Raw genomic sequence first — 17,457 nt, forward strand, 5'->3', positions numbered from 1 at the left:
TTGTACATGCTCAGCACCGCCTTTCCTGCAGTTGGTTAATATCCGTACATGTTAGGGAGAATTCTCATTTATGGCTAATTTCCCTTACCTAGTGAGTCCCTCCGCAGCTTTGCTGGATTTCTGGGGTTTATTTTTTTCACCTAGTAAGAGTGTGAACCTTTTTCCCACTCTTGTGTTTTGCCATGTGTATTTCTACTTTTTGTGTGATCTTGGGCTCTGGAGCCATACCACTCCATGAGCCCAACTTTACCGTAGTCACTTTAAACCACAGACCCAGTACACCCCATCTTACATGGAGTATTGGAAAGGGTTAACTCTGATCTCTTTTTGTCTGTACCTCCTGGAGCCTTGTTTCGCTTCCTTAACACTAAGACTTGGCTGGTGGCAGTGATATCTACCCTAACTTTTCTACCGCGATTATAGTATATAAACGTGGTACTGTTTTAGGCTATTGAATTAGCCTCGAACATAAATTTGCTTGACCAAATACATTTTATTTTGGCTCCGGTCGGGTTTAGTCGCCATTTCTTTTTGTTAACATCCTTCTTGTGTTTTACTTTTCGCGGCAAACCAGGTTTGCCGCCTTTGTTTGCCGTCCTTTGGCAGGCTTCTGCGAAGAAGCCCTCATTTGGCATCCAGGTGTCTAGGTATGCTGAATTCAGAGGGAGGGGGTTTAGTAACCCCCGGCACAAGTCACACTTTTTTGTCCATTGGCTGAGGTGGTTTTCCGGCACGGACAACCCTCCTGCTGAGTGATTGGCTGGCAGGCTGTGTGAATGGGGGAGTTTGGCATAAAAGGCAGGACTCTTGGGCTAGAAGTCAGTCGCCACTGGAACTGCAAGAACTGAAGAGAAGCGGAGAAGAAGACTGCTGCTGCAACTCCGGAATCCCGGTGAAGCCGTGCTGCAGTCCTGATCCATCGACCCTTCAACGACAGAGAAGATCCAGTTTGGAGTCGTCTTCCCTTGAGCCTGGTGGCATCAACCAACGCACCTTCTACAGCCAGAGAATCCTCTTCTTGATCGAAATCGCTGCACAAAGCTGTACTGGTCCGGATAGCCATCAGAAGAGCCCTCTCCCATTTTAAAGGCGCACACCTTTTATTCACCATTGCTTTGCTGCTGCTGGCCTCATCCCTGGGTAGTTCAGATCGCTCCAGATGTCGTCCTTCTTGTCCCCACGACTGAAGCTCCAGGAACCGTGAGTCTGCAGGAACTACCAGGAACAACCGCCGGAGCACCAGCTTTCTTCATTCGAATAAGGTACTGTGTCCATTTGGTCGTTCTCTCCATCCGACCTGGAGGAATCGGGGTGAACCCTTTTCCTTGCCGAAGGCTTGTCCTTTCTTCTCTCCCTCTTATAACTTTTGCTTCCCTTTGACAATATCCAGTACTCCTGGCAACGTTAATCTCGAACTGTTCTAATCGTGTGATCCTCGACAACAGAACCGTGCTCCCTTTGACACTGGCGCAGGCCTATTGACTTTTTTCTGTCTCTTAGAACATGTCCTCTGATTCTAGTGCCTTGACAAAAGTATTGCCTATGATTTTTCTCCACTATTCCTGGTTTTTGATTCAATGTGCTGAATGTGTTTGACTACAGTTACAATTCTTCCTGCGGGTACGCTTTTTTTCGTAAGACCGAACTATCATTACTGTCAAAAAGTAAGCGCTTCTTAAACCCCCGGTAACGTCTCTTGTTTCGCAACACCGGTCTGTCAAATCCTAATGTACTTACCTTGAATTGACCTGAAACAAAGGAATTGGTGGTGTGTGGTATATTTAGAGTGTGGTTTTGTTTAATAGAAGTGTAGTGTTTTGTGAACAGATGGTTTAAAAATAAATGTACTTATATTTGTTAACCAGAAACCTTGAGTCAGTGTTTGAGTCACAGTAATTGCAGTCCTTTGTGTAATCCCTGTTACTGCTCATTTGCTCTTGAGAAAAGTCTGGCTGCTCAGCCCTCGCTACCACTTTACTGTGTAGTACAGGCTTGTACCAAAGGTGAAATTGTACTACCACTTGTAGTCTTAATTGTCTGTAGTATTCCGTAAGGGTACTGCAGACGATTCTGCCTAACAGTAAGTTTTACTTATGCGGGCTGAACAGCCCCTTTTTTCAAATACAGCATTCAATATTCACAAGGTTTACTTATGCAGGCTCCACGGTCCCTTTCATCAAGTTCAGTATTCACAAGGTTTACTTATGCGGGTTCAGCACCCCCTTTCATCAAGTTCACCATTCATTATGCGTAATTTTCAATTACACAGTCTCAACAGTCCTTCGGAACGCCCTGGAGTTAAGTCTCTCCGACAACCTTACCGAGTTGCTGCCAGGTACGCCGACCTTCATGCTGGGCTCTGCCTTCGCTCCTCATTGGCTTCTGTGCTCCGCCTCCCTCCACAAGAGTTCCCGGTCTTGCTTGGTTCACTCGGCAGGACTCCCAGAATCAACAGCAGGCACCTTAGTGTCTCAGCTTCCTGCCCCTCATAAGGGGAAAAAATGTGCTTCTCTTCTCGTTCTTTTCCTGCACCATCTGCATTTCTCGCATCTCACACCTCTCTCTAGACATCCATGACTGGCACATTTTATACTCTCCTTCATTAATAATGGGCTGCAGGTGAAACAAAGTATTCTCAATTGCCTGACCTTGTTTAAACCCATTATTGTGACAAGCCTGATCGCTCTTCTTCATCAAAGTACCAGAGTGGTGTTGGCAATATGAAATCTGCACTGCTTCTAGTTGCCTCTGCCTCTCGGTACTTGAAGGGAAATCACAGGGGGGATGATAGCATGAGAATGACAATGGCCCATAAAGGCTAAGGGAGGTGAGGGTTGGTCAGTATTAGGAAAGGGGGATACCAGGTCTCACCTAATCCCCAAAGTCCCTCCACTCAAGTGATCCTCCCTGTTAGGCAGAATTATATGCAGTACCCTTTGGGAACACCACACACAATTAAGACTACAAGTGACAGTACAAATTCACATTTGTTACACGCCTGTACTACACAGTTAAAGTGGTAGCAATGGCTGAGCAGCCAGACTTATCTCAAGAGTAAGTGAGCAGTATCAGATAGTTACACAAAGGACAGCAAATACTATTATTCAGGCAAGCACTGACTCAAGGTTTTCAAGTAAAAACATATACATTTATTTTACTCTTCAGTTGTAGAACATTACACTATTATAGGAAGTTTAAAAATCACACTCTTAATACAACACACCACTTCCCTTAAATTCCAGACAAGCAAAGCTCACAAAATGAAGTGGGAGCAAAATGGCACTCCATTAATTTAAAAGGGAGGGAAATACAAAGTTAGTTGAAATTAAATCACACCAACAGGTAAGTACTCGGGCAATTGAACAAGAGGAACTACAGTGATAGAAACAGGTAGAAAAGGCTTAGGGCCAAAGTCAATTGGTCTAAAGTCTTTTGCTCAAGATCACACGGTTCAGGGTAGTTTGCGGTTAAGTTCGTGCCACTGATTCCGGATGAGGTGGTTTGGCAGAAAAGTTAGTTCGAAGAGAAGGACAAGCCCTCGAATTGGAGAAAGATTTCAAAGACTTTCACCGCGGTTGAACGAAACGAACAACCGGATTTGCACAGTACCTTAAAACGGAGTGGAAGCTGTAGCTGAGGCGGACGTTCCTGGTAGTTCCTGCAGGCTCACAGTTCCTGAAGCGACTGTCAGACTGACAAGAAGTAGGAAGACTGGAGGGTCCTACACTACCCAGGGAAGAAACCAGCAGCAGAGCAAAGCAACGAATAAAAGGTGCTCTCATTAAAACCCAAGCAGGGGTCCGACCTTCCTGGCTATCCGGCCCACTGTAGATCTGTACAGCAGATTCGACCAGAGGGGTCCTAGCTTGCAGTTTGGGCGAACTGGTTGGTCCCACCAGCTCAAGGGAAGAAGTTTCCTGGAGGATCTTCTGTCATCCAAGTCTGAAGATTCGGACCTGCAGCAGGGCTTCACCGGGCTGTTCAGTTGTCGTAGGGGTCCTCTTCCATTAGCTCCTCGTTGGTTCTTGCGTTCCAGTGGCGACTGCCGTTCCAGTCCCAGAGACATGCTTTTTATGCAGTTTTACCCCATTCATACAGCCTGTCTGTCAATCACACAGCAGGGGTGCTGTCCTTGCAAGGACAGTCCCCTCAGCCAATCAAACAGGAGTGCGACTTGGGTTACTAAGGGAACCCATGGCAGGGGTCCGAAGACCCCTCCCTCACATCCTGCCTACCTAGAATTTTAGGCACCTTAAGGAGGGCTTCTGTGCAGAAGTCCGCGAAAAGACGGCGAACAAATGAATCATCCCCGGTTTGGCGCGCAGAGTAAAACACGAGAAAGACTTTAACAAAAAGAAATGGTGAATAAACCCAGCCGGAGCCAGAATAAAATGCATTTGGTCAAGCAGGTTTATGTTCTAGGCTAATATAATAGCCTAAAACAATACGATGGTTATATAAGATAACCGCAGTAGAAAAGTTAGGGTAGTTACCACTGCCACCAGCCAAGTCTTGATGTAAAGGGAGCAAAACAGGGCTCAAAGAAGAACAGACAAAAAGGGATAGGAATTCACCCTTTCCAATACTCTTTGTAAGATGGGGTGTACTGGGTCTGTGGTTTAAAGAGACTACATAAAGTTAATGGCAACTTTACATGTTTCTGGGAGACAGTAGTCAGTCCCAGAAAAATGGAGTCAGTGGGAAGTCTGAAAGACAACACTGTGTCACTGCACTGAAAGTGCTATGTAACACACTTAAAAATTAGGCTTATGGAGTAGGTGAGGCTCCAGAGCCCAAGATCACACAAATGGTAAAAACACACACAGCAAAACACATTTAAGAGTGGGGAAAAAGGCTCACACTCTTACCAGGTGAAAAAAAAAATCCTAGAAATCCAGCAAAGCTGCTGAGGGACTGATTAGGAAAGAGAAATCGGCCATTTATAAGAATTCTCCTCAACACTCCCTCACTTGTCCACCCCCAGGATTGGGATCCAAAAGTAATGGCCTTTCCCTGGCCCCCTGAATAGAAGATCGATCCCTGGGGTGTAGATGTGAGAGCACCTTCAAGTTTCTCACAATCCTTAAACTATAAATCGGGGCCTGACTAACACGGGATAGTTTTATAAAGTCTTCCCCAGGTAGACTTTAGGAAAACCCCCTAACATGTTGTCATGCATTATATGCAGAAAACAAAGCTAATAAGACAAACGGAATGTTTCTTTGTGTCTCTAGCCACAGGCAAAAAAGGGGACGCAGGCTCTAAGTTGTCTATTTCAAAATGGATTGTCAGATGCAACCAACTGTGCAAAAAAAAAAACTACCTTTCACGCCCAAAGCACACTCAACTTGGGGCAAAGCGGCTACTCTAGCTTTCATTTCAAATGAACCTTTACATGCCATTTGCAAAGCTGCTAGTTCTATCCACAGCATTACTTCTTAAGATACACATTCACAGGGTGACCCACCGGTGGGTCAGACAGTCTTAAAGCATCGTTTTGCTGCTGTACCTTCTAAGAACCCACCACCTTCTCCAGTTACTGCTCTCTAGTCTATGCAAAGAATGTGATTCTAAGCAGATCCACAAGCCTTAGAAGGCATATATTACTTTCCGTAATCATATTTCTGATGCCTGTATCTGCTTAGATTCATATGTGCCCACCCTTCCTCCCCTCATGGAGTTTAAGGTTAATTGAACACAAACACCTTTCTTTACTCACACATACACTTCATGCTCTCTCATGTCAGAATCGAAACAATCTGAGGGACCATGATGCCTGAAGGTCCGAGGCGCGTGAAGGACCATGGGCAGTACATGTCACACTACGGATAGTATTACAAACACGTCAAGTTGACGTCCCTTTTGAAACTTTGAAAGGAAACTATGCAATACTCTGCTCCTACTGGTTGAAGTTGGCCTATGCAAAGCATGTGATTCTAAGCAGATACAAGCATCCGAAATATGATTACGGTAAGTCATGTATGCCATATATTATAGTGTGGCGGTTGCCGCACTACAGTTGAGTATCAAGTTCCATAGAAAACCCCAAAAATGTATTGCTATTAACCTTTGACTTGTATGACGGCTTTGGCTGAAATTTTGCAAACAAAATTGTAATCACAGGCCCCACCCCGAGACTGGATATTTTAGGAAAAGATCTGTTAAAAAAAAAAAAAATTAAAAAAGCTTAAGAAATTCTGTTTCAGCCTAGTCCCTATTAATTTTCCCATAGAGGAAAAGGACATTTTTGCTTGCGCATACAGCCCAAACCGCTGGACAGAATTGTACCAGATACGAAACCACTTGGGCATGATTTATTGACTCTAGATTTCCAGAAGGTAGTGGAGTCTGGGGTTTTGTGCAGTAGTTTATGAAATATTTGATGGAGGACGGGGTTCTCTTCTCTCAAAAATCTAGCTATATCTTTACAGCAGAGAGGCATTTCATAAATGAAAATAAAGCAATTGTTTTCCAAAATTGTATTGCTAATGACTTTTGACTTGCTGGATGGATTTGGATAAAAAGATCAAAACAAGTTTTGTGAAGGGCACACCCCCCCTCCCCCAAACTGCACATTTTGGGAACAAAACATACAATTAAAAGAAAACAAAGCCCCACAGTTTCAAATTTTTCAGCCGATTCATTTTCCCATGGAAATAAAGTGCAGTTTTTGAACAGCGGTAGTAGGAAAACTGGGAATCTGTAGAAACTATCGAATTTATTTACCATTTGTTTTAACATTTGGGGACATTTTGCTAAAATATAGGTGTGAGGTGGCCTAATAGTAATAGTTAATGTGGGAGGATGATCTCCACCCTCCTCCACCCCCATTATTTAAAAATAAAAAAATACAAATTCAGTAATTTCTCCATTCGATTATTTCATGATAATCCTGAAAACCGCTGGGCAGATTCGGCCCAAATAAACTATTTGCTCACAAAGCATGGACTTAATTTCCTTGACTGGTTCTGGGTAAATCCATCAAGTAATTTTTATTAATATTCGACCGAGACATGGGGTGCCACCCTGTTTCTTAAAAGCTTTTTATAGATTGTCCTTTGTGCTTTTTTTCGTTATTTTTGTTTTTTGCTTGGTCTAATTTCCACGATATCGGGAGAAGCCTCAAATGACCAAACTTAGTGCTATTTGGAGGAGAAAAAAGGATATCATCAAACTCTGGAATGAACTCCCCCACGCCCTTACATAGATTTCAGAAAGAGACTCACTCTTGTGTTTATGTCGTCACTCGTATGGGAACAGTGATTGTTTTGAACCACAGCGCTTAGATGACCTTGCCATAGGTGCTATATAAATAGCAATGGCAATCAGGCTAGATGTTGGGAGTGGTAAAGAAGACGCCATTTGAATTTGGGGGTGGGTTGGGGAGCCAAGTTAGAAATTACTGCAGCAAAACCACAAGACACGCTCAGAAACAAAAGTGCATCACATGAAACGTTGAGTACTAGTAGAGAGATTTACTAAAGTCCATCTATGTAGGACTATAGAAGAGACTCCTTTTAGTGTACAGGGCCCCAACTCTTAGTATTGACCTGAACTACCCAAAAGGTTTGGTAGTAACAGCGGAGCACCCAGGCTTAGTCTAGGAGCGAGAAGGACTGTAGTAGAGTACAAAGACCTGTGAGCTCACAAACCGTCAAGAAGACACTTACAGTCACATAAATACTGTTATTCATTTAACATACTAATCAGCGTTCTTTTCAATTGTCAGTTCAGGTAAGCAAGAGAAGCTTTATACATACATACAATAAGACTTTTGCAGTTGTAACTCAATCCAGTGGGTAAGCCTCGAGTTGGAATTCAGGCAAGCGAAAGAGTTTCTTTAGGTTAGCAAAAGTGTGCATCAACCAACAATTCCAAAATGATAATACTGGTAGGTACAATTACTTTACACACACTTGTAGAATATTTGGAAGCAATTCAAGGTAAGTAAAAACACTCTGGCAATTTTACGCAGAATCGTGGAAGAAAGGATGGATGGAATCATTCGTCCTCTTCGAGGCTCTCGTGATGCTTGGAAACGTGGTTGGACAGCAGTGATTACTCACAAGGTATCTCTGATCATCTGGAAGTTGCTGCCGGCGTGTCTCCTCATCCTTCTTTTCGGTTCTTCAGGTCCAGTGGTCCGCTCTTTTTCAGCCTCAGAATCCATGCCTCTTATCCAAGAACCCAGTCAATCAGCAGCCATGCATATACTGGGGGGGGTGGCAGTCCTTTCAGGACAACCAGACTCTCAGTTGGTACTGGTTCCAGGCACAGCAGAAGACAAATATCTGCAGTTTCAGAGTCATCGTATTTTTCCTGTCCTCTGCCACATTGGTGTCTTGGAGGGCTTTCCCATGGGAACCTGCTGAAGACAAAAATCTAATGACCTCCCACACCCTGCACGGTAAAAGGATCACCAAGAAAGGACAAGCCATCTTTGGGTCAACGGGGTCATCAATGGGTCAATCTGTGTAAGAACTGCACAAAAGTAGGTAGGGTAAAACCACTGCCAACAGTCATTCAGATTACTCCTGTAACCTTTTGGTTACAGTGACAAGCTAGTGAGAACGGATATATAGTGTAACCCCGCAGCACTCCACATAAGGTGTGCTGTGCTGATCTCACAAAAGAAAAGATAGGCAGGATAAAACAATGTTCCCCTTTCTCGGGAACAGAAGGTCCCACAAGGAAGATAATTGAAAATTAATAGGGAAACACCTCAGTATGCTGTGTGTTGTAAAAGTAAATGACAGATGCCACAAAACTTGGAAGAAAGCATGACTCCACAGAAAAGGTACAAAAAGAAACACAAAGGGTTCCCATAGATGGAATTAAAGGAGCCAGTGTGGAAAAAGGTGCCCACTCACTTGACAAAAAATCCAGTAGTCCAGCAAAACATTCTGTGGAGCTCCCAAACGGAGATTGTGCATAAAAATGATGAGGGTTAGTTAGGAAAAAAAGCTATTGAGTGGAGTGAGGGGACCTAAAAAGGAGGACAACTATTGAGTGCCTGTGAGGATGTGGAACACTTTTTAATTCTGAGAAATATTTCCCGTTATCGCGGGAATCTGTAAACCACTACTTTACAGCTGGAATTTCTGTTATTGGAAAGCATTACTGTGAAATTATCGTGGGATTAACGAGGTAAAAAGAAAAAGGTTTAAAATCTGCAGTGCCTACATCTACTGGGCAGGGGGCAATGGGTGTTTGGTAACAAAGTAATGGTTTGACATGGCTACTGGCACAGTAGTGGCCAGTGGGCCTGAAAGACATGTATAGTGGCCAACTAGTGTGTCCAAAAGAAACATATTGGTGGAACATGTACAGTGGACATGGCCGGAGGCCATGGCCAGTGTTCCCGGTAATGTTTTAAAATATACAGTGGACACCCTAAAGCTGTGCTCGCTGGCCAGGGCATAAGACCCTGGTAAATGAGCCCGAAAGACATGTACAGTGGCCACGTCCTTTGGCCACCTAGTATTGCAAAAGAATCATATTGGGGGTACATGTACAGTGGACATGGCTGAAGTCCATGCTCACTGGCCATTGGGCCCGAAAGACTTGTATAGTGGGATTCACAATGACGCACAAAATGGCATTATGGAGGACATAGCATTATGGGGGGACATCAATGGGAGCGCTCAGAGTTAAGCTGATCATGACTTTCCACATCACTGAATTTCAAGGGTTTTGTTGTGTTAAATCAGCGCAACTTCGCTACACCTTGTGGTGGTCGCCGCACTATACTTATAGTGTATGTTGAGTACTATAGGAAATCTAAATATAGTTTTATTTTTCAATACACAAAACATCGATTTAGAAAGGGCCATTAAAATCGATAATTCAGTCTTTCTAAATCGATCCTTTAAACAATATTCACCCGCCTCCCTAACCCATAAACAAACCCCCTCTACTCCTTATTTACCTTGCTCCTTGAGACGCTGCCTTCCTCTCTGTGTGACTCACACGAGTGTGCGAGGGACTTCTTGGGAGTAAGCTAAGTGTTTGTTTTGGTGTATGCATGTGTGTGGTGTGTGTACATGTATGTGAGGGAGAAGTGGGTGAATGTTGTGGGAAATGGAGGGAGGCGGGTGTGCGGGTGAAAATGTTGGTTTAAGAACAAGGGGAATGTGTGATGCAGGGTAGGAGAGTGGGTAAAGGGGAAACTCCCCGTTTTACAAGAAAAAGCACAGAAGCGGGTGAGGGTTGGGACCTATTGGGTCGCATTTTGAAGGTTACACCAAAACAACCAAAAAAAACTCTTTTTGGATGTTCAGCCTTAAAAATGCAGAAATATGACATAATAATTATTAGTTATTTATAACACGCCTAATACCCATAGGTATCTAAGTGCGGACCAGGGGATCAAACGTGTGTTGCTCTGTGTCGCCTTGCTTCCAAGGCGAGCGTGTTGCCCCTGAGCTATACTCCCGGGACCAAAACATTATTTGCTAATAACATTTGACTCGTACAATGGTTTGGACTGAAATGTTGCAGGCAGAATTGTAGGCATGGCCCCCCAGACTTGACATTTTGGGAAAGATCAGTTTAAAAAAAATAAATAAGGGTTTGGGGTTAGTGCCTCCAGTATGTTTTAAAATATTTGACAGAGAAGGGGGGCTGGGGTACCTCCTCCCAAAATTAGAGGTATCTCCCGTGGTGCTTTGCAGCAGAAGCGCTTTTCAGAAATGACCATCTTTTTTTCCTCAATGCAAGAGATATTTGTGAATATTCGGGGTAATTATCGAGGTTATCCAATAACGAAAAGTTTTGAAAATGTCATTTATACGAAATGAAGAGTTTAACGGCAGCGATCCAAGAATCTCGCAAGAACATAGACATGATATGGCTGCCCTTCCTTGAATTTTGCAGAGCCTACTGGGACTCCGTAAAATCTGTTGCACATTAGGTATAAACTTTAGAGCCTTCCTTTCTGTTCGAGGACTTACTCTCTGAGGTTGGAAAACATGTTGAGAACCTTAGGTGCTACACATCTTGAAAAAAGAGCAGAGCAGTGTTAAATCCCGTCATATGTTCATTGATTGTACGACCTAAATAAAAAAAAATAAAAAATAAATTACGTTGAGTGGGGGAGGGGGCAGGATAGGAAGGGGGGGACGTGTGACAAGTTCAACTTATTGTTTTCTCTACGTTCACACAGAAGCAGGACACATTTTTTCACTGACTCATACTGCAAAGTTAACATGTATGTGGTTAAACTTGTTTAAAATGCTCAATAAATACTATTGGAAAAAATAAATGCGATTTAGAAGAGGAAAAAGGATTTAATGCTATCAGGCTAAAGGTGCGGAGGGGGGAAAGAGGACACCATGTGAAATTTAGGAAGTTGTGAGGACTGTGGACGAAGTTCAAAGCTCAAACGTGTTCGCATATCGAAGGTTATTTTTTCATATTCGAAGTTATTTTTGAAAGTGCATCACATGTAAAAGAAAATATGAGTATTTTCTAAATAGTCTGCGCCTTTTGTAGTTCATTGCTGAAATAACAGCGGTTTTTAAAAGAGTTAAAAAAAATATTTATACAAAGTGAAATTTTACATTGAGGTGTGTGGTGTAACCCATTGGGGTAACATGTTAAGGGGTGCTATATGGCCCTGGCCAATGAGCACAGGCCAGTGGCCACCTAGTGGGTCCCAGAGAAACCTATTGGGGGGGGGGTGACATGTACAGTGGACATGGCCACTGGCTGAAGGCCATGGCAAGTGACCCGTAAAAGAAAACGATGGTATAACAAAATCCTTCAAATTAACTGAAAAAAACCTTATTTAAGGTGCAGATAACTCAACAAGCCCCTGGAAATTGAGCGGATTTGGGAAGTCAGGACCTGCTTAACTGGCATTATGGGGGACATCAACGGGAATGTTCCGAGTTAAGCTGGTCATGACTTCCAACATCTGCTAAATTTGAAGGGCTTTGTTGTGTTAAATCTGTGCAAGTTAACTGCACTATAACTAAGGTTTTTTTAGTGAAAATATATACACGCTCACCTATTGTTAATTGATCTGTTTTTTGCTGACATGTTTTAGTCTGCATGTGTGACTTGTGTTACATTGTCTGATCTGTTTACATCGTTTCAGGTTTTTTCTGACATCATTTACACAGTGGCAAGTTGTACAGAAAATGAAGCAAGTCGATATGGGCGTTTTCTTTGCTGCATGCTTGAGACTGTGACGAGGTGGCACAGTGATAGAGCGATTTATGAAAAGGTATGAGAAGAATCAATATCACAGCTCCTACTCGGTCTTTTTTAGATGCATAGCTTAAATTGATCTGCTCTTCCAACTACATGATTAAAGTTCATATTCAAATACATTCACTGAATCAACCAGTCCTGTGTTGTTGAAATCTGACCATGCCAGGATCAGTATCATCTGCCCTATGTTACAAAGAGTCAGATACATAAATTCCAAGAACTCCTATGTTCCTTTCCCTTTCCTCCATATATATAGGATATTTCGTCCATCAGGGCAGGATCGGAGCTCTTTTTTGCAGCACCCAAAGTTATATTTTTTTTATTTTTATGCGAGAGCCAGCCTCCGTCAGTCTTCAGCCTCCTCTTCCTGCGTCCTGTGCCACGTGCCACACCCTTCAGTCCTTTTCTCTGCGCAAACACGTGCTAGCACCTGCAGGGTTTTTTTTCTTCCTGCTTATTTTTGTCATTCAATTAGACTTCCTGCCCGTTTTCCACTGACTGTTCTTTTCCTATGCCCGAGCGAAAGGGTTCTATGTTGTGTCCTGTAGGCGTCCGTACGTGGTGGCAGACCCACATAACCATAAGTGTTTAGGACCCGAATACTGCTACTATCCTGAAGACTTGTCATTTGGGAGAAAGTTAGACATTGCGATCCTCTGTTGTACCTCAGAGAATTAATTGAAGAAAAAAGACGTCTGGTGAGTGTTTCATTTTGGGGCTCCATGGCCGGGTGACACCTTTTCGGTTTAGGGAGAGGTCGTATCGACTCTAGTGCCACCATGGCTCGCACCTAGATAGCCCTTAATGGGATTAAACTGGATGTAAGAGGCTCCTCCGTGGCTCCCCTCCCTGGGGCTTAAAGTACCAGGGACATCCATGAGGTTCCCAGACCAAGGCCTAAACCGGTTACTGATAAGGCCGGGAATCCACTTCTTGGGGCTAAAAAAAATTGAACAAAATCCAAGGAACCCCAAAGAGGGACTTAGAAAAAAATTAACACTGGCCATGCAGAAGGGATAAATAAAAAGGTCAAAGATGTGCCCAAAGACCGCAAATACCTGTTAAGGATTCCAATCGGGTGTCACACACTGGACCCTGACACTTGGTCTTAGCCCGGGATGTGGTGCTCAATAGGAATGCTTTTTCTTTAATTTCAACTAATTCAAATTGAGCCGGTACCCGACCCGTCTCACACCCCCTTTTACAAATTCCCCGGGTCACAATGGACCATGAACCAGGCCGGTTGGTGAATATACAATATTGATTCATTTTAAAAATTCACAACAATCACACATTTTAATATTGGGCAGCAATCACCAATGGGGTGACAATTACAATAGAAATTAAAGCAATGCACTTGGTTAACCTTCTAGTAAAACATACCCAAAGCACAATTTAATAGGAGCACTTTTTGAATTAGGATAGATAGCACCCAAGTTAAGGTTTCCCCCTGCAATGTTCCTTCAACCCACAAATCGAATTCTGAGTGGATAGAAAGAAGCAGCAGGTAGTCGGGGATAAGAGGCAGCAAACGGAATCAAAATCCGACCTTCCCTCACAAAATGAACCCTTTGCAAAGGCCTAAAATGACCCTGAGATTTTGAAAAATAATTAATGTATGTTAAATAATGATATACATATGTTTTATCACAGTATTAGGGATGTTATCTCACTATCAACCATCAGGCAAGGTATCACAAAAGCATACAGTTCACCAAACAGATTGAAAATGAAAACCCAGTGCAGCCGGATTCACACATGGCAAAGTTTTTTTTCTGGTTTGCAGTTTTAAATGCAAAAAACGCTTTCTTCAAAAAACGGGTGAAAAACACTGAATTGGAATGAGGTTTTTGGGCTGGGGGGATAGATGTATATCACAGGGACAATATAGAGGTCAAAGGAGATCTCTAGCTACAGAACTGGATGAGATTTGCAAGATAGAAGAAGGTTCGCTTTTGGTAAAATAAAGCTGTGGAAGAGAGAAAATCAGCTTAGAAACAGGACAGGTTTCACTTAAACTAGATTATTAAGACTGATTGTTCAAGAGGGACACAGTAAGATCCAAGGTTGATTCACAACGTCGACCTTGTCACCCCAACGTTCAACTTTATGTGGAAACTAGTTTCATTACTCAAAATATGACTAAGGGCTTATGATCTACACAAGACAGAATTAATAGAGAGATGGCGGTAGCACTTAGAATTCTCTGTGCACCCTGTCCTTGACTTTCTAACAGTTTTAACAAGTTACCGGGATATGGGTAGGATTGCTTCGAGAGTCTAATTAAGACAAAATGGTCAAGATGGGGAGACTGTTTCTTTGGGATGGGGAAATACTCAGTCCACGCTTGGGGATTTTGGAACAGTCCGGGTTCTGGTCACAAAAGATTCTGGTCATCGGATAGCGGACTCTCCTGGCAAAAGACAGCTGGGAAAAGGTCTGGTCACCGGATAACAAGGACAGCTGGATAGCAGGGATGCAGCGGGCATGCAGTTAGTGGGCAAAATGCCAGGCTGGTCTCAGGATGCTTCCCAAAAGAATACCACAGCTTTTCCCTTTGGTTAATGGGATTTTTAGTGGCATTCTCTTGATTGAGGCCTTGCTGTGGATAGGATCAGGAATGCTTTGGCCTTGCAGTGGGATCTGGAATAAGCTATGCTTTGGCTTTGCAGTGGGATCTGGAATCGGGCAGGATGAAGGTAGAAGATCAGGAACGCAGGCGCAAGAAATTCAGGGAAGTGTGTCTAAAGTCCTGTCAGCCACCCTTTATATAGAGCATGGTGACATCACAGAATTATTGGTGGGCAGAACTGAGCTAGGCCTACCTCCAAGACTCTGATAGGTCAGTCTGAGTTAATCGCTTCCTCAAGCCTTCCCACAGTCCTTTTTGCCAAAAATCCATCATAACATAATTTACACATTTGTACAGTTGTGGCACTTTAATAAATCACATGGGCAGATATATATTTTATGTAGAGCATAGCAGGCCAATCCTCACGGTTGTAGGACCTTGTATCGCCCGTCTACCATTTTTTCGCACTTTTCAGTGAAAATTAAATTACTTAAAATTCTATAACCTTACACATGTGTATAGATTATTATCAGGCATATCAGTATTACATTTTACAGTAGCATCCGGTACACTTTCCTCAGAATATCCACTTCGAAGGGATTGTGTCCTCCGACGTATTCCTCATCTTAGATATCTCCTTCCAGCTCTGCTGGCCTCGGAAAATTTTTTCTCTAGAGGGCGCTGCGCCTCGACGTCCTCCGAGTCGATGTCCCTCGACAGCCGCCGTATCGACGTCGATGTCATCCTGCCTATAAAGGCCGCGCACAGCGTCCGTTGCTCAGTTCTGTTTTTCCGCGCTTACTCAGTGCCTCGGAATACCGTTGCTCAGTTCTTGTCAGATTAATCCTAGTTACCTCGAGTTATTCGATCCGTACTCGATGGCTTCCTCGTCGGAACCGACAACTCCTCGATCCGGCTTCAAAAAATGCCGAGATTGTGGAAAAAAGATGTCACTGACTGACCCTCACAGAGTTTGTCTGTGGTGTTTGGGAGCTGAACACCATTGTTCGGAGTGCGAGGACTGTATGTCCATGACAGCTAAGGCCCTGAAGGAGCGTAGGGGGAAGCTGGAGAAAGGTAAGACTTTTAAAGCTTCTTCTTCGTCGACAAAGTCGAGACACTCGTCTCCTCGTCACCATTCGCGCTCCAGGTCTCGGAGTGGGTCCCATCACTCCTCGAGATCGAAGCACTCGAAGAGGAGACGTCGAAGATCCCCTTCTCCGTCTTCTTCTTCCTCTGTTTCGCCAAAAAGAATCCCTTGCCCCACGAAACATAGTTCCCGGGCTGAATGGGAGGAATTCCGCAAAAATATGATGAGCGTCTTCGAGAAAGCGGCCTCGACCCCCTCGAAGACTGCCGAGAGCGATGCTCTGGTCGAAAGACCCAAAGGTCAAAAACGCCGCGAGTCGCAGTACCCGGCGAAGAAAACCTCTCGAGCGCGTCTCGAACCCTCGAGTAGGACTATGACCTCCAAACCTTCCTCGAAGGTTCCGTCGACGAGGGTTCCGTCGAGGTCGATGTCTTCAACGCCGTTGTCGAAGGGACCTTCGACACACGAGTCTGTCGACTCGACGCCAGCGTCGACACCAGTGTCGACGCCAAGAAAAGTCACGGTTACGACACACCCAGTGTCTATCCCCAGGTCCTCGACGTCGATGGCTTCGAGATCGTCGAGTAGAATCCCAATTCTGTCGAGGTCTTCGAGGCCACCGCCTTTGTTTTCGACGCCACGCTCGAAGCCTTCGGCGTCGACGACATCGACGTTTTCGAGGCCGATTAGGACAAGTTCGGCACCCTCAGCCTTGGAAATGGGGTTTACACCCTTTATGAGTTCAGAACAATTGAGGACTATGTCCTCAGTATTGGAAGAGGGTGAATTGTCTGAACAGGAAGACACATTCGAGCTGCAGGGACCTGTCACCCCAATTAGAGAGGAATTTTCCTCTGAAGAACGCAGGTTAAAGGATCTTCATGATTCCTTACATGAGGCAAGTGGGTTAGACACCTCCCCTGAGGTGGAGTTTGCCAGACCAGACCCGGGGGAACATGCTGAAACCCCCTATAGAGCCTTAAGGGCCAGGATCACAGAGTTTATGGGGTGGTCTGCACCTTCACAATCTTTCCAACAAGATGACCTCACAGATATTCTTGACAAAGGCCCACAGGAGGATCCTGTGGTGCCTTTTCATAAAGCTCTTCAGAGGAAGATCATGACAAACTGGGAAACCCCAGATGTCGTACCAGCAGTAAATAAAAAACTGTCTACAAAGTACAGGGTATCCTCTACAGACCCAGAGTTTTTGTCTAAACACCCATCCCCAGAAAGTCTGGTGGTACAGGCAGCATCCTCTACCGATGTCAAAACGGCTTATCCTATCTTCCCACATGACAGGGACGATCAAAAATATGATGCTATGGCAAAGAATGTCTTTTCAGCATGTAGCATGGCGTTAAAATCTGTGAATGCTACTTGCACCCTTGCTAGGTTCAGCCATACACTTTGGGAGTGTGCTTCTACAGCGGCTGACTGCATCCCGGAGGGAGAAGAAAGGGATGCGTTCCTGAATATTATACAGGACGGTAAAGACGCTATGTGCGAATCCCTCCAGACGGGCATTGATTTGGCTGACAGTATCAGCAGAGCAATGGCGGCAAGTACATCAACCAGG

The 17,457-nt window shown here is 44.1% G+C and overlaps 1 protein-coding gene across 2 annotated transcripts in view; it reads left to right on the forward strand.

Annotated features, from left to right (window-relative positions):
- Nucleotides 1-17,457, forward strand: part of THOC2 (THO complex subunit 2) — a 2,257,836-nt gene that overhangs the window by 1,569,353 nt on the left and 671,026 nt on the right. For both annotated transcript variants that reach the window (XM_069612670.1, XM_069612671.1), the window contains exon 26: nucleotides 12,101-12,229. In XM_069612670.1, the coding sequence (XP_069468771.1) occupies nucleotides 12,101-12,229 (129 nt within the window). The remainder of the gene's footprint in view (nucleotides 1-12,100; nucleotides 12,230-17,457) is intronic.

Source organism: Ambystoma mexicanum, chromosome 5p (genome assembly GCF_040938575.1).
Source record: "Ambystoma mexicanum isolate Mex_15411 chromosome 5p, UKY_AmexF1_1, whole genome shotgun sequence".
Lineage (NCBI taxonomy): Eukaryota > Metazoa > Chordata > Amphibia > Caudata > Ambystomatidae > Ambystoma > Ambystoma mexicanum.